Raw genomic sequence first — 19,433 nt, forward strand, 5'->3', positions numbered from 1 at the left:
AAGAGCTGATGATGCCAAAACACTTGTTTGCTCATTGGCCGTCCATGATTAAGAAATTACAAAATTGTCAATAAGTAATTATTTCCATCTGCAATTTTCAATATCACTCAGTTACTACTGCCACAGAATTCCCGGTAAGACGTGACTTCCTGATTACACATTCATTATCTGACAGAGACATATGACTATATATGCTGAGCCTAATCTGAACTTTCATTCCCATCCCTTCTGCCTCCTCCCCATCCTGCAGTTTCATTGCAGTCAGAGATGTGTTTTATTTCATCTCAATGGGAAAATTTCCATACTGGCAAATGTATCTAGATACATGGAAAAACACACACAGCCTCCGCCCCAGGGGAAGCAAAGTACTCATCCAATTCTCTTTGGAAATATTTCAGTCCCTTCTCTCTGAAGTCTCATTCTAATTAGTCTCTCCAAGCTGCTCTCCCAACTGCACCTCCACGACCCCAAACAGCTGCCCAAGCTCTGCAGCTTGGTGCTGATACATGCACTGAGGTGTAGGGCAGCTTGGAAATCTCTAGTAAATAGTGTCTTGATTGTGCTCTTATTTGTCTCCATGGACTTTGAACTGCAATTGAATAATTCAGATCTCAAACTCTGGTCTCTTTTAAGTTATCAAGATCATTAAGAGAATAGACATGGGGTCAGAAAAGAATTATTCATTTTGGATAAACTCCCCATCCTAACTTAAATGAACTTCCCAAGCCCAATAAAGACTTGTCATTTGACATTTTTGGAGAACACATGTTACTCTATCCAAATACTAATAATACGAGGCATTGGTCACACAGACAAATCTGTGTAAGCATATGTGCATGTCACCATGTCAAAAACATCAGCTCCTTGATATTCCCTGACTTTACAAAGCTTCTAGAAAGATGTTTATCAGTGTCAATTCATGTTTATTTTTAACAGACTCGCTAAAGATCTACAAAAATTTTGACCCCTTTCAGTGACACAGTTTGGAAATATGAACCTTTCCATGGAAAATGGAAGAATGAGGTATAGAGAGTAATCAAGAGAAGTTGTCTGTCCTCTGAGATACTTACAAGATTGGTAACAATATTGGTTCCCTATAGAACGATGGTGAGAAGGCATTATTAGCCATCTGTCTGGAATAGGATAAGCAGGACAGGTGCTGTGAATCTTCAACCCTCACAGATTGCCTAGGAAAACTCAGTAAACCTGTGTACTCCAACATGTTTCTGAAAACACTTGGCTCTCTCTGAACTCTGTCATAGAAAGACAGATATCAAGTTCACCTAGGAAATTTGAGATGCTAATCTCAGAGGAGTGAAGTCACTCAATAAAGAGTCCAAGGTCTATAGTATAGGACGTTTTTTTCTAGGAATTTTTTCAGAAATAAAACCAAGAAAAAAAAGGGAAAAAAAAATTTTGGCAGTAAAAGGGAAGGAGGATTTTATATTATTTTAGTTAACAAGAAATGAAACAAGGGTTTATTATTTATGATGATTTAGTGCTTTGATAAAGAGGGAAAAACATCACTGCCACACTAGTGAATCTGTGTCAACCATTGCACCACAGGGGTCCTGAGGCTTGCTGACTGTCTTGTCTTCCCCAGTGTTAAGTTCATTACCCAGGCTGGCATTCCCCAGCCTTCACATCTGAGGATGACTACCCTCTAGCATACTTCCATAAACCTACAGGAGAAACGTAATACCAACACTACAATTCATCTTGCAGGGTTAGAAAATTGCTAGATATTAATTTTGTACAAGATGTGCAGCAGCACTAGGCTAGAAAGAGCCCTGATTTCCAAGGGACCTGAAATAGAAACTTAGCCATGTGTTAGGAGTATAATTTGAATTTGTTCACTGTCATGCTAATCTTTCTGGGCCTTGGTTTTCTCCTCTGGGAACAGATAAATAATATCTGTGCTGCAACATTGATAAGGACTTTTTAAATGTGAAAATATAATCCATGTGATCTGGCATATAAAAGACATTGCACACAAGTTGCTTAAAAATAGTGAATGCAGACATTACAAAAGGGACTCATGGCATTAAGAACTAGGCTGAGTGAAAACAGAATATTTTAAATCACAATTGTTGCATCTCTAAGTTAGCAAATGTAACACTAAACTTCCAAATGTGGGGTAATAAAGCCATATCTAGCAATTTTTTTAAAGAATTTAACTAATTTAAAAATATTTTATACACTATTTCCCCCCTAAATTATTTCTCAAATGGTTGTTTCTCAAATTTACTTAGAGGCTCCCCTAACCCTCATATTCTTTTCAAAAGAATCTCCCCCCAACCCAGCCACAAAGCCATGTTTATTTCCTCACTCTGGAGAGTCACATTTTTTAAAAAACATGCAGAGAGAAGATGACGACTGTGCATGTCTCTCAGATAATTCAGTAAACAGCACAGGATGGTTAACGCTGGAGATGCTGAGGCTGGCTGAGCAAACAGGAGACAAGGAATGCATTTGCAGGGGCAGATGAGGAGGGAGTTGAGGAAGAACAATTAGGCCAGGAACACAGGAAGGGAGAGAAGACTGACAGATAATCAGCTCAGCTGTTCATGTATACAAAACTGAGCTTTGCAAAAGCCAGGGGTTTACACAAGATCTGGGCCAGAAGGATTTCTGAGTCTAGACCCAGCTAAGGTAGAGGAGGTGAGATTTTCTCTTTCTGCACAAAATTTAAGGAAATACCCAAAAATTCAGTGGTTGAGTTTAAATAATAGCTTAATATTTTTTAAAAAAATATAAATAAATGCAAATATCCATGATAAAAAATATCAGAATTTTAAGGAAAGAACTTGCAGGACTCATCTCACTTACCTTTCTAGCCCTATTGAGATGATGTTGTCTTTATTTATAATGTTCTGATATTTTCATCATAGGTAATTCTCACATTCATATTTTATCTTTTAAAATATTGAATGAGAATGTTATTGATCTTGACGTTGAAATTGTTTGGTACCCCCTTTAAATTCTGTGCTCCGAGTGACTTTATCCTGTGGTCCTACCTACAGGAAGCGGGGGTGGGCTGTGAGAAACCTAGAGTAACGTGTAGGAGCAACTCAGCAACCAATGGAAGTAACTTCTTGGGGATGCTTTGGGTGCTTTGAGGAATCTCAATTTGAATTATGTTCTTAGGTCTAGTCAAGAGTAATTAGAAAAAGACAAAACCAGGCGACAGAGACCACAAATGGATCTGACATTCTTGTCTTTATTGGTATATGTGTTTGGCTCTGAATGATCAACTACAGTACAAATTCCAGAACAACAAATCTCAATTGCAACAACATATCTATAAGACAGTGAGTTCATAGTTCCATTGATCACTCTTACACACATGTGGACCAGCTCTGGAGTTTCTGAACATCATGGGAGAATACAACGCTGGGCTCCACTCTCTTGTATCAAATATGAGAGAGGAACATAAAGGTAAAAAACATTCAGTATCAACAGTGCCCCCTTCCCTATCCCTCCCAGCAGAACTTGGTACAGTCTCAGAGGGCTGACTCCAGCCCAGATGGCAGCAAGGGCAGCCCAGGTAGCAGTGGGGAGGCAGCAGGGTCTCACAGAGAGGATCACAGTAACACCCAGATCTGGAGCCCATTAGCAGAAAGGTCTCCTTGACGAACATAAATCCATGCCCAACCACCCACAATCCTTTCTCTCTAAGTGGACAGAAACCAAGGGGACCATCTGAATTAATCCCTCAATAAAGCAGCCTCCTCCTCACACACCTGTGCTCTTCCTCACATTGGTGCCAAAGGAGGCACAGAGGTTCTCAATAACGTAGATCTTCCCAAAGAGAACAAAAAAGCACACCCTGGGATGATAACACCAAGGACAATCCCAATGTATCAACTATTAGACATGAATCTAGCTAGTAACCACTTTAATTAAAAACTTGGTGTATGATGTATAAGAAATAGGAAAATATGCATGATTCAAGAAAAGCATGATTCAGGAAATGAGTGATGATCTTATTCCCTTTGCTGTGTGTCCATTGTCTTCCTACTCAAAGTTCAGGAGTTCATAAATCCAAGGCTCAGCTAATCATAACCAATATCTTATTAATAATACGAACATTTCCTCTTTCAAAACAAGTATCTATTGATGAAGGTCAACATAGGACTCCAAGGAACCAAAAACCTTACACATAAAAAGAGGAATTTTATCATCCACTCAAAGACTCTTTAAAGAAATAGAAACACCCTAAAAGTATATCCTCTAACAGTCCTAGGGAAACAAAGAAACAACCCTCTATAACTAAGGCTCAGGCAGCTATATGTATTCATGGTTTTTTTTCCTGTGGCTATCAGGAAATGGCATTAATGGAATTAGGAGCCAGGAAGAAATGTGATCATTAACAACATAGTTCCTGAATCCTAAGCCGTAGGGAAAAGTAGGGAGGATAGGAGAACAAGATGGGCAAAGAAATTTATATTCACGGAAGTAAACCCAGGATAGAGAAAACATGAGACCCATTAGATCAGCTGACTGGGATACTCTACTGATAGAAAGTAAGAATGAGTTCTGCTCCTGGGTATAGAAGCAATGAGAGTCCCTCTATTCCTTGGCAATTGACTGAAGGCCAAGTTACTTGCAGAAGTAAATACTTTTGGACTGATGGGTTGGGCGGAGGTAAGTGTTGGGCATGAAATCATAAAAGGATCTGAAAATCCATCATTCCTGTAGAAAAGCAATTCAACTGGCTGCTCAGTGATGCCATCTCTGCTTATTTTTACAAGCAGACATAGTATGTAATCTCCTCTAATAAAGACATTCCCTGAAGTGGAGACTAGCTATTTTGATATAATTACATAGTGTAAGGCTTTATCCTGTCCTCTCTGTATCAACCACTTTGTTGGAACATTAGGAATATGGCACTCAGTCTAAATGCCATCATTATCTAATAATGAGCTTGGGCTCCACTTTAATGCACCCAAAGGTCAATGGCATGGTTAAATAAATGTGCTAAATAAAAGCAACAGGATAACAAGAATGTTGACATCTACCCACAAACAGTAACTGAGAAGAATCATTGACCACATATAGTAACCAATAAGAATAATACAGAAACTAGGCCTAGATCATTGTTTTCTTTATAGAATTTTCCCTACCTTTGGTTCAGAATCATACAAATTTAATCTCTTACAAATCAAAGGAATCTATTTGTTCCGAACTCATTTTTTTAATCTGTCAAACCTAATATTACTCTGCAAAATACCAACATTGACATACTATTGAATGCCGTGTTATTAATAGAGGTCCCCTTGCCAGAATCCTACACTAGGATCAGATGCCTGAAACTGCAAAAGAGGAAGTCTTTTATGATGAAAAATCTGGGGACCTCTGAGCAGCAAACTTCATCAAGTTTATGCAAGGCTGAAGGACTAAAGGTGAACCCTAAGTCATCAGAGGTCTTTTCCCAGTCTGGGGATCCCCAATGGAAGAAAAGGTATCTCTTATATTGGGAAACATAATATGTAACCAACCTGGCCCTTTAAGCTCCAACAGGCTCAGTCCCCTGAAAGGAACTAGATAGCCAGAATGACAAACTGGGAAACAAAAGTGATCAGTGGCTGCAGTTGAGCCACAGTCTGCATTTGGAGTTGTCTACAATGTTGACCCTAAATAAGAGCTGTTAACCTGCCTCATCAGAACAAGGAGGACCTCACATTTCCTGAGACTTCCCAGCTCACAACACAAAGCAAATACGACATGTGAACCGAATGTAACATATCCAGCATGCTTCCTATGGAGTTTCTAATACAATCCATCAAAGGCAAAAATATGAACAAAGCCCAGCATAAATAATAGTAAGGACACATACAGTTCCACTTCCTATTAGAAGATAATAATAGAACATTCATAAAACTAGAGAGCTTTATATCCAAATGACATCTGCAATTATCTCTAATTATTGGGATTACAGGTGATTTTATATAATTTTGTTTTTTACATCATCCAAGTTCTCTACTCTAACTCATAATATTTATTCTTATTTTTAAGTATCTAATTTTAGGGCACCTGAAAGTGTTCTGGGTGATCAAGACTTAATTCTGTCTTATTAGTAAAAATCTTCAGGCCTGTACAAACAAGGGTAATCAACTCATTGTAGTTTGACTGGTTTTAAAATTGAATTTTCACACTGGAGGAATTGCCTCGGTCCTGGGAAAACCAGGATGTGCAGTCACTCTTATATTTTTACTCCCTTTTTCTTCTTGGCCACAAGTCTCATAATTTCTCCTGTCACTCCCACTGAGAGAGCCAAAGGAGCAAAACCATCTTTGTATACATGCTAACCAGGTTGCACAATGAAGTAGTTATCTCCTCAATTCTTTTCTGCCTATTGCATGTTGCAAATTCATCTTACCTGCCTTTCCAGAGTAGGAATAATGATCAAGGAAAAGAGAACCAAAACAAATAAACAAGAAACCACTATCGGGTAGCATTACTGCATTTTAGGAAAGAGAGTTGGCAGAATGCAGAAGCTCAACTATGGCGGGTTATCCTCTTGGGGTGGCAGAATCAGTAAACACTGGAAATCTGCACTTTACAGGGAAGAACCCCACCTAATAGCTGCCATGAAGGGTTGAGCATCACATCCAAAAAATCTTCAATCATGCCCTCTCTATTTAACAGTAGGGAGTGCTCAACTGTTCAAAGCATTTGGATAACAGGAGCTTCTTAGCAACACAAGCAGTTTCTCTACATTTGTATTTGCTGAGCTGGTCCTGGTTCACAATCTGCTGGCACATGCAAGAGTGACCAACCTGAAACCGAAATGGGGTGCAGCTTGATTAGATTCATCCTGCTAGTACACACACTCCAGTTGGGCTGGGCTTTGGGAAACACCCAAAACAAATGTATTAGGATACTTCATCTGCTGGGATGCTTCCAAAACATCACTGATGATTTGGTAAAATTGAACTGAAATGGCTGATGTGTGCAGGATATACAATTCCATCTCGGTTGAGCAATGGTATTCCAGAATAACACTATGGGTGTCTCCCCAATCTAGATCCATATTAATATTTTCTTTTTCAACCATCAACTTTAGGATTGAAGTATTTTCTCCAGGATATCTATGTATCCACAATTGGGTGCTATTTCTTTTTTTGATAACAAATAATATCATCTGGTGGTCAAATGCTAATAACATGATTTTACTTAGTTGTGAATGTGTTTGAAACTGGTTTGCTAGCAATCTTCATCTCAGTGGAGTTTATAACATAGCTTACATTTTAAATGTAATTATGCAGCATGTATTCATTTCCTTTCTTCCAGGGAATGCAAGTTGCTTTTTTAAGCATTATTTGATAGCCTCTTACCATCTCCTTTGGAGTTGAAAGGGAATATAATATCAAATTTCTGTAGCTAGCAATGGGGGACTATGGCACCAAGAGGGAGAAAGAATTGTACTGGGACCTGCAGAATGCCAGCAATGTGCCATGACAGCCCCCATGGGACAAGTTGTCAACCCAGTGTGCCATAAACGAAACAGTTTCTAAGGATCCTAAAATAACTGCATTTTCTCTGCCCCAATGCTCATGCTGGGCAGAATAGGCTTAGCTTATTTTTAAAGTGCAGGCCATGGCCTTCAAAGGCATACAAATAGTTCCCAAAGCAGCTATTATTTGGCCAATTAGATGCTTAGAAGAAAATATATTTTTTGAAAGACAAAATTAAGAGGCAAGGGACAGGAGAAAGTGCTAAAGCAATTGTTTCTACCTGTTTTTGAATCCTATCCCTGGCCACCAAAATGCACCACAGTCATATGATTACACTGAAGTTTGAAGATAACCCTGGGTAACTCTCAGGGCCCTCATTCTTTGATCAAATGAGCTCCTGGGGTCCTGGATATAATTCAGAATTTTTGCTCATGTGTACTCAAAGTGATGTTGCAAATATGTTCAAAACCTCTGCAGCTCTGTGAAAAATATCACCTTCGTTCCCTCCCTTTGTTGGTAACACAATGACCAAGTGGACGTGGCAGTTAAGAGGAGCAGGATGGGAACTCTGTGTGATATTTTCAACTACTATTCAAACACTCACTCTCTTTATAACATCTTATTTCCTTAGTCCTAGCTGGTCTGTGAATCTGTGCTTATCTACATGACTGCCTAATAAGCAGATAACCACACACACACACACACACACACACACAATGCCTGGAGAAGTATGGCACACTCTGAAGGAAATCAATAAATATCTATTTCATTGGAAATATAATCAAAGTGGGAAAATGTCAAATGTCTTCATATGCATCTGCCACAGGGAGTTACTTGCCCTAGGTATGCATAGAGGGCATGCTCTGCAAGGACAAACACATACACATACACAGTTAGACACAACTCTAATTGAATTGAGGCCCAAGGCCTAGGATCCTAGCTAATTTATAGGAAAGACACAATTTTAGGAATGACAGTAAATCTATGCATATAATGCATTCCCACCCTATAAGAGTCAACCCAAGATTGACAATTTGGGGGGTTTTGCTGGTTATTCATTCATTCATTTGTTTGTTTGTTTTCCCCGCTCAGAAGGTATGTTTCCATGGCACCCTGTCAAAAACTTTCTCAGCATTCAAGGAGAGGATGGCAACACAGCTGCCTTTTAGCCAACTTTGTGTATCCTACTGGGAAACCACCCCTTTCTGTAAGACGATGAGGTTTTCAGACATGTCTAAACAGACTAGGTGAATTAAAGACCAATTCCAGACTTGATGTTGCTGAGCTCATCAGCTCCATCTTGCCATCCTGATTGATCGAGGAGATGGGTCTATAGTTAAAGTGGCATAGCACTTTGAGGGGTTAGTCATTAGAGCCCACTGCTTTGTCTTGGGAAGGCAACTTCTTGCTTGGCTAGATTATGGAAGCTAAGGAGTGACGTCAAGATGTTGTCTGGCCAGAATTTGCAGATAACCATAGAACTCTTCTCCTCCATCAGGCATGGATTTAGCCTCCTTTAGTTCCTGCAGTGACACAGGAGCCTCCAAATACCAAATTATTATCAGGCGGTCTTGGGGGAACCTCTGGGCCCTGCAATAAAGTAGACAGACTTGCTATTGGAAAGTGCTCGGGAGCAATTCATCCCTGTTCAGATTGCTCTAAAATCCTGCAAATCATCTCTGGACTTGGTAAATGAAAACTGTCACATAACTCCAGATAGTTGTTGTAAAAGTACTTCAGGGATATAATTTATCATCATCTTTCATTGATCTTATGCATCATTTAAAGAAGTCCGATTTGATCATGTCTTTTGCTTGCTTATTATTTTGTTTGTAATGCAAAGCTATGCAAGTATTGAGGCTGTATTACTTTGAACAAGCCACTTCTGAACACCATCTCTAAATGATGTTTATATTACTGATCTTTAAGAATCACAAAAGGTAGTGAAAAATTGACCAAACCTGACTCACACTGATGTATTCATATTATCCCACTTGCAGTTTTAAACCTTCAACCATTCAAATAAAACAATAAACACCTGTTCTCTATGGGGAAAATGGAGTATTTGATACTCTTAGGCCTGGGCTCCACACAGCCTCCACTATTGCACTATTTCTAATCTAGCCTCATTCTCACATTAACCTGCTAGGTCCCTGTAAGTAATTGAGTTTCTCAAACCTGGCCTGCCTTAGTGCCTGTCACACGATATATTGTGATTATTCCATGATATAACTACTGGACCTCTACAGTGACATTCCCTGAGGACAGGGAATGTGCCATCATTAATGACTGAATCTCTAGTTCCTAATAGTATAAAAGTATTATAGGTAATCAATAGCTATTTATCCAATGGAAATTCAGCATCTAAATTAGATTCTTATAATTTAGTGAAATGAGCCAGAGATCATAAAGCATATGCTGGAGATCAGGCATATATTCTAAAGTCAATATATTGGAATTACTTATAGCTTTGGGAAAGAGATGTAAATTGCTGGTTTGTGGCCCAAACCTCTGATAGATCGACAAGGATGAAGGTGATATACTATCCACATGACATGAGAAAGGTTCTAAACTGTCTCTTGATATCTTTTTTTTTTCAGATATCATCTGTGCAACTTCTTGGAAGAGTCTCTCTTGAGAGTTATTTAGAAGTTAATTGATTTAAAATATTCAATAAGAATCACCTAAATGAAAGCTAAACTCTCAAAATTTCATGGACCAATAGCAACAGATCCCTGTGCATTACCAGTCCATGCATTTTACAGTGTTTTAATTTCTGGATGACTATGAGCATATGTACAGAAAGAATTCTTTTTGTTAAAAGTTGATTTCTGCTAAAACAAAGTTCTCTAAATCAGTTTAAATCGGGTGATGCGTTGTTAAAAGCATGTTTAATAAATAAACTACTGTGTGGGGAAGTTTGCTAGGAATAAAGCCAATGGAAAGGGCTGTGAGTCATGTTTACTTGTTAGAAGTTGGCTAGTGATTAGTATCTGAGTACTGGATTGCCACCTCTGGTCAACCTCTGGCCACAATCAAAGGCACAGAATGTTACATGCTATGAAAGAATGCTTCCACAAATAAAGTAGCTGCTTCCCAGAAGCTTATAGACTAACCCATGCAAGACTACAAAAACACGTGCACAAGGTGGTCCTCCTCAGAACAACAGGCAACAGGTACATTGAAGATAAATGAAAAAAAAAAAGTACAGAGTAAAGAATGACATTTACGGAAGGGTAAAAGGAAAAGGAGAAAGGTAAATTTCTTCTTCATTCCTACCTCTTTGAAAAGAATATGAGATATATAAATTTCTTCTGGTATCAGATAAGAAGTAATTAGGATATTAATCCAGGAATGGTTGGTTGGGTCAGGGATCCAAGAAGACATTGTAAAGAAGAAACTTCCTTTTAGGATTTCTAAAGGAAGAAAGCACCTCTGGTGGGACCACAGACTCAGCAGCCATCTCGCCCCCTTTCCTCCTGGGAATCTCACCTGCTACTTTTTTTTGCTTTCTTACTTTCTTGCTAATACATTAATTTTCTCTTATTGAACGTGTTGGAATGATGTTATCTACTTGATTATTTAGCATTATCTTTCCTCCAATGAAAGTGAAAGCAAACTTTGAGGACATGTTAATTTTAGTTAACTTCAATTGTAATACAGCTTCGGGCTAATTGAAGGACATCACATAGTCTGTTCCTGGCTGGGACAGGGGCATCATAATACTCTATTCCTAAGGAGAATAATTAAATCATAAGTGATTCTCCCATCAAGGCATTCTGCTTTGTCTTCTTCCATATTTGCTATTAAGTATGCAGGACATTTCAAGGACATTTGGAGGATGCTTACATCATCAAAGAATGCTCACTTTAAGCAATGCTTCTACTCACCTTGATCACACCATATTGACAATATTAGGATTAATAACAACTTGATTTCAAATAATACCTCCAAGTTCAAGAAGCTCAATATTCTTGACACAGTTTTATATTTGTCTTGTAATTACAGATTTATCTAAAAACTATGGTAGGACCTAATATCACACATTACAAGCTTTTAATGCTATTCTTTCTAACCCGGAATCCAATTTTAAATATACCCTGGGATAAATGGGAATGAATAGGAAGAAACTACATGTGCATTCTTATATACACACATATTTGGGATTTGTTGCCAAATGTCTTCATCCCATGAGGGTTTTCAGCACAGAGTCAGTCCCAAAGCCTACTTTACAATACTCCTACTTTACCTTGGAGGCAGGGCAGAAGAGTAACATTTAAGACAAAATAAGGACATTCAAATAGAAGATACCCATTCAGTGCCATGGAATCCCTGGGATCTGGGCCATCCAATCCCTTGTGGTTCCTTGTGGACCCTTGATAGTATATGAAGAAGGCCTGCAGTTATAATGGCAAAAGCCTGTTTTTCCACTGTGGTTTTATTTTTGTTGTTGTTGTCTTTAAAGCTGTGTTCCTGCCTTATTTTACTTTATATTTGGCCAGTGGCTCAGAAGATAGGATAAGGGGCTCTGAAAAAATACCAAGCTTGCCAATGGAGGGTAATGGGTTAATCTAGCTCTGAAAAATAAAAGTCAGCCTACTTCACATGCATATCATCTGCTGCAATGTCTCTTTCCTTTCATGGCATCACAAAAGGCCTCATGCTGGAAACTAGTACTGAACAAAAAATACACAATGACCCAAATTGATACCACCTGTGTGCAATACAGTACTGCCCCAACTACCTCATGTGCATGTTTTAATTACTTTCAATAAGCCAGATTTAAATTACATCAATTACCTGTCATCTATAACTGAAATATGTGCATTCTAATGATACTTCTGGTTTCTGTCTCTATCCCTTTCAAGATAAGCATGCCTCAATTCCAACTTCATATTGACAAATGGTTTTGGAAAATGGATCCCAATAGAAGTTGTTATCTGCCCACTGTTCCAGCAGGAGACACACCTTAGGAATTCTGTAGCCAACAAACTAAAGGATCTAGTCCACAGGCCAAAGTCTGCAAGAATCCTGACATTTCACAGGCCCCACTCCTCCATCTGCATTATCGGGAACTCTGATAAACACACTTCTTGCAAATAGGCCAATAAGTACAAACAGCTGTACTTACATGTGTCTGGCTTGAGCTGGCTGTTGGTGATGCCAAAGTACTGGGGATTTTCAATGACAGGGATCTTGGTCATTCCAATAATGACGGCATCAGGGCCACCTTCTGAAGAGGATGGAGTGTTACTCCCATTGGAGATGTGATGGAGGGGGCTGGCAGAGTCATCATCATTGCTGATAACTGAAGCTGGGCCTGGAGTTGGAAAGATAAACATATTGTCCTGTAATTCAATGACTTCAATGGAGCAATAATTCATATACATTCACTATCCATTTCAAGTTCACAGAGTTGTACAATCATTACTATAATCTAATTTGGGGACATTTTCATCACCCTAATTAGCCCTTTCCCCCTATTCTCCCATTCCCATTCCTAGGCATGTACAAATTTACTTTCCATCTCTGGATTTACATACTTTGGCATTTCATGTAAATGAGATCTTTTGTATCTGACTTCTCATATGTAGTATACCACTTTTTAAAATAAGAGAATGGGGATATCTGAAGTCTTTATGTTATTTCTTTCCTTATTTTGTTTTTCTGGCTTTTTGTTTTCTGTGGTGCTGGGGATGAAACCCAGAGCATTGAGCATGGTAGGCAAGTGCTCTACTACTGAGCCACATCCTCAGTCCCTGGAACGCAGAGTCTTGAGCATGCTAGGAAAAGTGCTCTGCCACTGAGCTATATTCCAGCCCTAGTATAACATTTTTTAAGATTCATCCACAGTATATTGTGTGTCAGTACTTCCTTCCTTTTTATTGCTGAGTAATATTCCATTTTATGAAAAAAGTTTTTTATCCATCCATCCATAAAAGGACATTTGAGCTATTTGGATTATTTGGCTATTAGGAATAGTGCTGCTATGAACATCATGTGATGATTTGTGTTGGACACATGTTTTTATTTCTCTTGAGTAGAATTGGTTGGTCATATGGAAGCTCTATGTTTAATATTTGGAAGAACTAACAAAATGTTTTTCAAAGTGGCTGCACCATTTTATGTTCCCACTATCAATGTATGAGGGTTTCAATTTCTTCACTTACTTCTCCTGTAATTCAGTATGCAGCTTTTCTCTGTTCTGTATCTTCAGAATACTCTATTACTGAAACTCCCAGTGAGAAGCCACGATTCACTTCACATGGCACTGAAAGTTGTGCTGGGAGTTTGAATATCTGAGTTTCCCATCTCTACTCCTTGAACTAGTCACCTACCTTCTTTGTGCATCTGCTTACATTTGTGAAGCCTGCAAAATAATATCTGCTTGTTATTTTATGATACTTGACTGAGACTAATGACATGAAAATGCATTATAAATTTGAACATGCTCCATTACTATGAATTAATATTTGGTATTCATAAGTAAACTTTAACTGGAAGACTAGAATTGCATTGGACTATCTTACCATTAAGTTCCTATTGCCTTTATATTCTGTGACTGCCTGCACCATTTTAGTCTACAAAATACCTTGATAATAATGATGGATCAATCCCATGGTGAAGTTATCTACTTTGCCTTTAGTTTTAAGATTATTCATAATTACTTGGGTGCCCATTGTTTTAAAGAGATAATCATAGCATTTTTCATACCAGACTTAAACTTTTAGTCCAAAACCTCAGGATATATATGTATTTACTATATCTTATCTAAACAATTTATCCATTGACCAGTAAACTCAAACTGCTTGCAACCAAAAATAGATTTTCAGAGATAAAGGTCAATGTGAAGTCTTCAAAACAGTTACAATCATTCATGATGGGTACTCCATAGGTAGGAAGTAGACAAATCCTCTTAGACCTAAATTATACACAGTCTGAAGTGTACAAAATGAGTCTAATGTCCCGTGGAAGCAGAGCACTGGCCACAGCTACTGACATAAGCCCCAAGAAAGGAGGAGAGCAAAGATAAGCAAAATCAAATACCCAGCCAAGGCAAATGCCACATTCAGGAAGAGAAAGTCTGAATTATTATTTGCTATGCAAGAAAATGTGTTTCAACCAAACCTGCCCCCACCCCCGACCCCCAGGGTGCACCTTCCTGTATGCTCTACCTTTTCCTTCACACATAATTATTCCAGTGAAAAGCTTAGCTGTTCTAAAAACAAACATTGTTTTGTCAGGGGCTTTGGTACAGTTGTGAATCCCCTATGCAATATAATGATAATCCATCCCACAACCTCCAAGATCTGTGTTTCCTCCTCATAGGGGGATTATCACAGTTTGTAGTGATAACAATTGGACATTCCCCAGCTAGTTATGTCTTAAACAAACTATGCAGGAGGAAGCCAACTGCTATTATAGGTAATTTTTAAAGTATTCTCTCAATGGGATGTGCATTTAAGTTGCCTTTAATGATATACTCTGGCTTAATTCTGCAAACAAGTCCTCACACAGCCAATTTAGAAGGCACAGAACAATCAAAGCCAAGGCAAGCCCACATGTTGTGCTCATCTTGTGCCTTGCTAACCTAAGTCAGCAAAGAGCAAAAATCCTGCCAAGAATAGCTATAAAGACAAGTTGTTTCTAACCTCCCTGACCATCCCTGTTTTAAGGTCTGCTTTTTAACAGGCCTCAATCATCCAGATTCTAGCTGGCATTGGGAAATGGAGATGCATTTGGCTAATGTTTCTGCATGTTGTCCATAGAACCTTTCTGTCACTCGTTCCCTCGCTTACTCCCCAGAGTAGCTGCTCCCTTCTGTAAGGTTACCAAAGCATGCAACTCAGGGAGCTCCCACAGAGGAGTTGCAGTCAAGGCTGCACATTTCTCAACAGATTCCTGGTTTCACCTTTACCCTAAGAAATGCAGGAGTGGTCATTTTCAAAAAATGTCACAGGTTGTCAGAAGGCCAGCAATATTTCCTGTTGGAGCCCCAGCAGTGATTAAAAATATATTGACCTCAGTTGATTTCTTCTCTGGCCCAGGTCAGGATATGAACATTATAGTAGCTTTCAATCATTTTTTGAGGAGGTTAATACCTAGAAGACAATTTTGAAATTCCTCCAGGAATTCAGGCTCTGAATTACCTGCAAATACACAATGAAGCCCTCACCTGAGTCCAAACAAGGGACTTGCTCTTGGCTTCACTTTCTCCATTCAAGGACACATCTCCTGACCTTTCCAATTAAAACCCCGAACTCAACTAATGTAATATATTGCAAGGGAATGGGCTCTAGTTTGGGGGTGGGGATTAAGCAATTAAACATAGAAGTGGTATAAAACATCAAGGTAATTTTTCAAAAGCCTTTTCACTTTGCAGAAAGTCAGTGTTGACAAATCAGAGCAACACAAACCTCAGCAATTCATCAAGTAACATATTAATTCAAGTGCTGTTTCCTTCATTATTGATGTTCCAAAACCTGGAGATTGATTTGGCTGGCAAGGTTGCAAGAATTAAGCCCATTTTTCTATGAACATTTTGAAATAATGGAATGCAGAGCATAGCAAAGTTGGGAGGGGGAAAAAGCTCTCCATGGGGACAATGAATGTCTATATAATTTGACAGCTGCCTGTCTGTGCATATCACAGGATGTGTCTTTGTGTGTCTGTGCATGTATTTGAGCAGACACCAAGAAAAGTCAGAAGAGTCAGAGGCACATCGCAGCATGTTACAAAAAATTCATATGAGAACTTGAAAAAAAAGTCTTATAATATTAATATAAAGTTTTAAATTGCTGGGTATGTGCATACTTGAGTTTGGAGTAGATAGTTCTAATGACTGAGCTGACAAATATGAGTTATACCTGGAAACATTTTTAGCCCATTTTTTTTAATATATCTTAGGTGCAAAGAAGCATTTTTTTTCTCTTATCTGAGATGCTTGGTAATGTATCCTTCACATGTGACTTTTCAGATATTTCTAAGCCTAATATAAACTTATTTTCCAGTGACAAAATTAAAGAAATGTCAGCGCAGCCTGGTAACCCGGGGAGAGGCCTGCCCCACGCCCACGTGGAGAGAGAAAGGCACCCATGCTGGGGTTCCTTCTTCACCAAAGTGTGGCTCCACAACCCAATATCAGGGTACACAGAGGCTACAGACTGCCACTGCCACAAAACTGGGATACCGCCACTTCTATTAAGGGACAAAAACAAGGACCTGGTAAGACATCACCACGGTCCCTGTGAGCCTGGCTGCACCAGAGGTATCTCTACTAGGGGTGCTTATAGTTATTCTGTTGCTGAGGTAACAGGGAGTCTTGCATGGGGTTGCCTCTCTCTTTTTTCTCCTACTAACAGCCAACTTTTATGATGACCCTTTCACTAGTCATATAATCTAATACATCTATAATCTCACATCCTACCTCATAAACATCTCAGCCAACCCCCATCCCCTCTTTCTACCATTAGAAACTGTAAACTATTACACAAACCTATTGACTATATGGTATAAGATAACTAAACTCATCATTTCTGATTATAGTGACAAAACTGTTAATGTAAAAATAGAAGCTAACTGATATATGACTGCATGTTGGGTACACTGAGTGCTGTCATATTGATCTCCCCTTTAAAGGTGAGGTTTTGGTAACCTGTAGAGACACTATAAGACAATAGGGCAGAAGCTCTAATACCTTGGATCTACACTGCAAGAGAGGAAAACACATAGACATTATTTAAAAAAAAAGGAGGAATATGCCCCAAACAAACCAAGATACTACAATAATAGAATCCATAGATAGTGCAATAGATGAAATGTCAGAGAAGGAGTTCAGAATATACATTACTAAAATAATATGGAAATTATTACCTAAATAAGCAGATACAGGCAAAAATAGATCACTCCAAAGAAGAAATAAGAGAACAAATACAAGTTGAAAGAGATAACTTCAAGAAAGAGATAGAGATTCTGAAAAAACAAACAAACAGAAATCCTTGAAATTAAAGAAACAATAAGCCAAATAAAAAAGCTCAATAGAAAGCACCACCAACAGACTAGATCACTTGGAAAACAGGACTTCAGACAATGAAGACAAAACAAACATCTTGAAAATAAAGTTGACCTCACAGTGAAGATTGTAAGAAACCATAAACAGAACATCCAAGAATTATGGAATACCATCAATAGACAAAATTTAAGATTTATTGGGATAGAAAAAGATTCAGAGATTCAAACCAAAAGAAAGCATAATCTTTTCAATGAAATAATATCACAAAATTTCCCAGGCATGAAGAATGAATTGGAAAATCAAATACAAGAGGCTTATAGGACACCAAATGTACAAAATTATAACAGATCTACACCAAGACACATTATAATGAAAATGTCTAGCATACAGAATAAGGATACAATTTTAAAGGCCACAAGAGAGAAAAATTATATTACTTATAAGGGAAGACCAATATGGATCTCAGTAGATTTTTCAACTTAGACCCTCAAAGCCAGGAGATCCTGGAACAACATATACCAAGCTCTAAAAGATGATGGATGCCCCCTAAGATACCATCTCACTCCAGTAAGATTGGTAGCCATTATGAAGTCAAACAACAACAAGTGCTGGCGAGGATGTGGGGAAAAGGGTACACTTGTACATTGCTGGTGGGACTGCAAATTGGTGCAGCCAATTTGGAGAGCAGTATGGAGATTTCTTGGAAAGCTGGGAATGGAACCACCATTTGACCCAGCTATTCCCCTTCTCAGTATATTCCCTAAAGACCTAAAAAGAGCATGCTACAGGGACACTGCTACATCGATGTTCATAGCAGCACAATTCACAATAGCAAGACTGTGGAACCAACCTAGATGCCCTTCAATAGACGAATGGATAAAAAAAATGTGGCATTTATACACAATGGAGTATTACTCTGCATTAAAAAATGACAAAATCATAGAATTTGCAGGGAAATGGATGGCATTAGAGCAGATTATGCTAAGTGAAGCTAGCCAATCCCTAAAAAACAAATGCCAAATGTCTTCTTTGATATAAGGAGAGTAACTAAGAACAGAGTAGGGACGAAGAGCAGGAGAAGAAGATTAACATTAAACAGGGATGAGAGGTGGGAGGGAAAGGGAGAGAGAAGGGAAATTGCATGGAAATGGAAGGAGACCCTCAGGGTTATACAAAATTACATACAAGAGGAAGTGAGGGGAAAGGGAAAAATAATACAAGGGGGAGAAATGAATGACAGTAAAGGGGGTAGAGAGAGAAGAGGGGAGGGGAGGGGAGGGGAGGGGGATAGTAGAGGATAGGAAAGGCAGCAGAATACAACAGACACTAGTATGGCAACATGTAAATCAATGGATGTGTAACTGATGTGATTCTGCAATCTATATACGGGGTAAAAATGGGAGTTCATAACCCACTTGAATCAAAGTGTGAAATATGATATATCAAGAACTATGTAATGTTTTGAACAACCAACAATAAAAAATTAAAAAAAAAGATGATGGATGCCAACCAAGAATCTTATATCCAGCAAAGTTAAGCTTCAGATTTGATGACAAAATAAAAACCTTCCATGATAAAAAAAAAGCTAAAAGAATTTACAGCAAGAAAGCCTGCAGTACAGAACATTCTTGACAAAATATTCCATTAAGAGGAAATGAAAAACAACAATGAAATCTGCAAAGGGAAGAACTACAATAAAGGAAAAGCCAACCAAAGGAGAAACCAAGTCAAGTTAAATATCAAAAATAAACAAAATGACCAGAAATAACAAATCATGTCTCACTAATAATCCTGAATGTTAATGGCCTGAACTCACCAATCAAAAGACATAGGCTGGTACATTGGATTAAAAAAGACCCAACAATATGCTGCTTTAAGAGACTCATCTCATAGGAAAAGACATTCACGACTGAAGGTGAAAGGTTTGGATAAAATATACCTTTCACATGGTCTGCGTAAAC

General features: G+C 38.5%; 1 protein-coding gene across 6 annotated transcripts in view; it reads right to left on the reverse strand.

Moving 5' to 3' along the window:
* The window catches only part of Ntrk2 (neurotrophic receptor tyrosine kinase 2), a 362,470-nt gene that overhangs the window by 151,333 nt on the left and 191,704 nt on the right, over positions 1-19,433 (reverse strand). For 4 of the 6 annotated variants that reach the window (XM_058573106.1, XM_058573107.1, XM_058573105.1 and 1 more), the window contains one exon: positions 12,592-12,780. In XM_058573106.1, coding sequence (XP_058429089.1) covers positions 12,592-12,780 — 189 coding nt within the window. Of the gene's footprint in view, positions 1-8,410; positions 9,051-12,591; positions 12,781-19,433 lie in introns of those variants that run through there. The other 2 variants (XM_058573108.1, XM_058573109.1) reach the window with 2 other exon arrangements.

This window comes from Marmota monax, unplaced genomic scaffold, assembly GCF_021218885.2.
Source record: "Marmota monax isolate L192 unplaced genomic scaffold, Marmota_monax_Labrador192_F-V1.1 WCK01_AAM20220418_F8-fsc00265, whole genome shotgun sequence".
Taxonomy (NCBI): Eukaryota; Metazoa; Chordata; class Mammalia; order Rodentia; family Sciuridae; genus Marmota; species Marmota monax.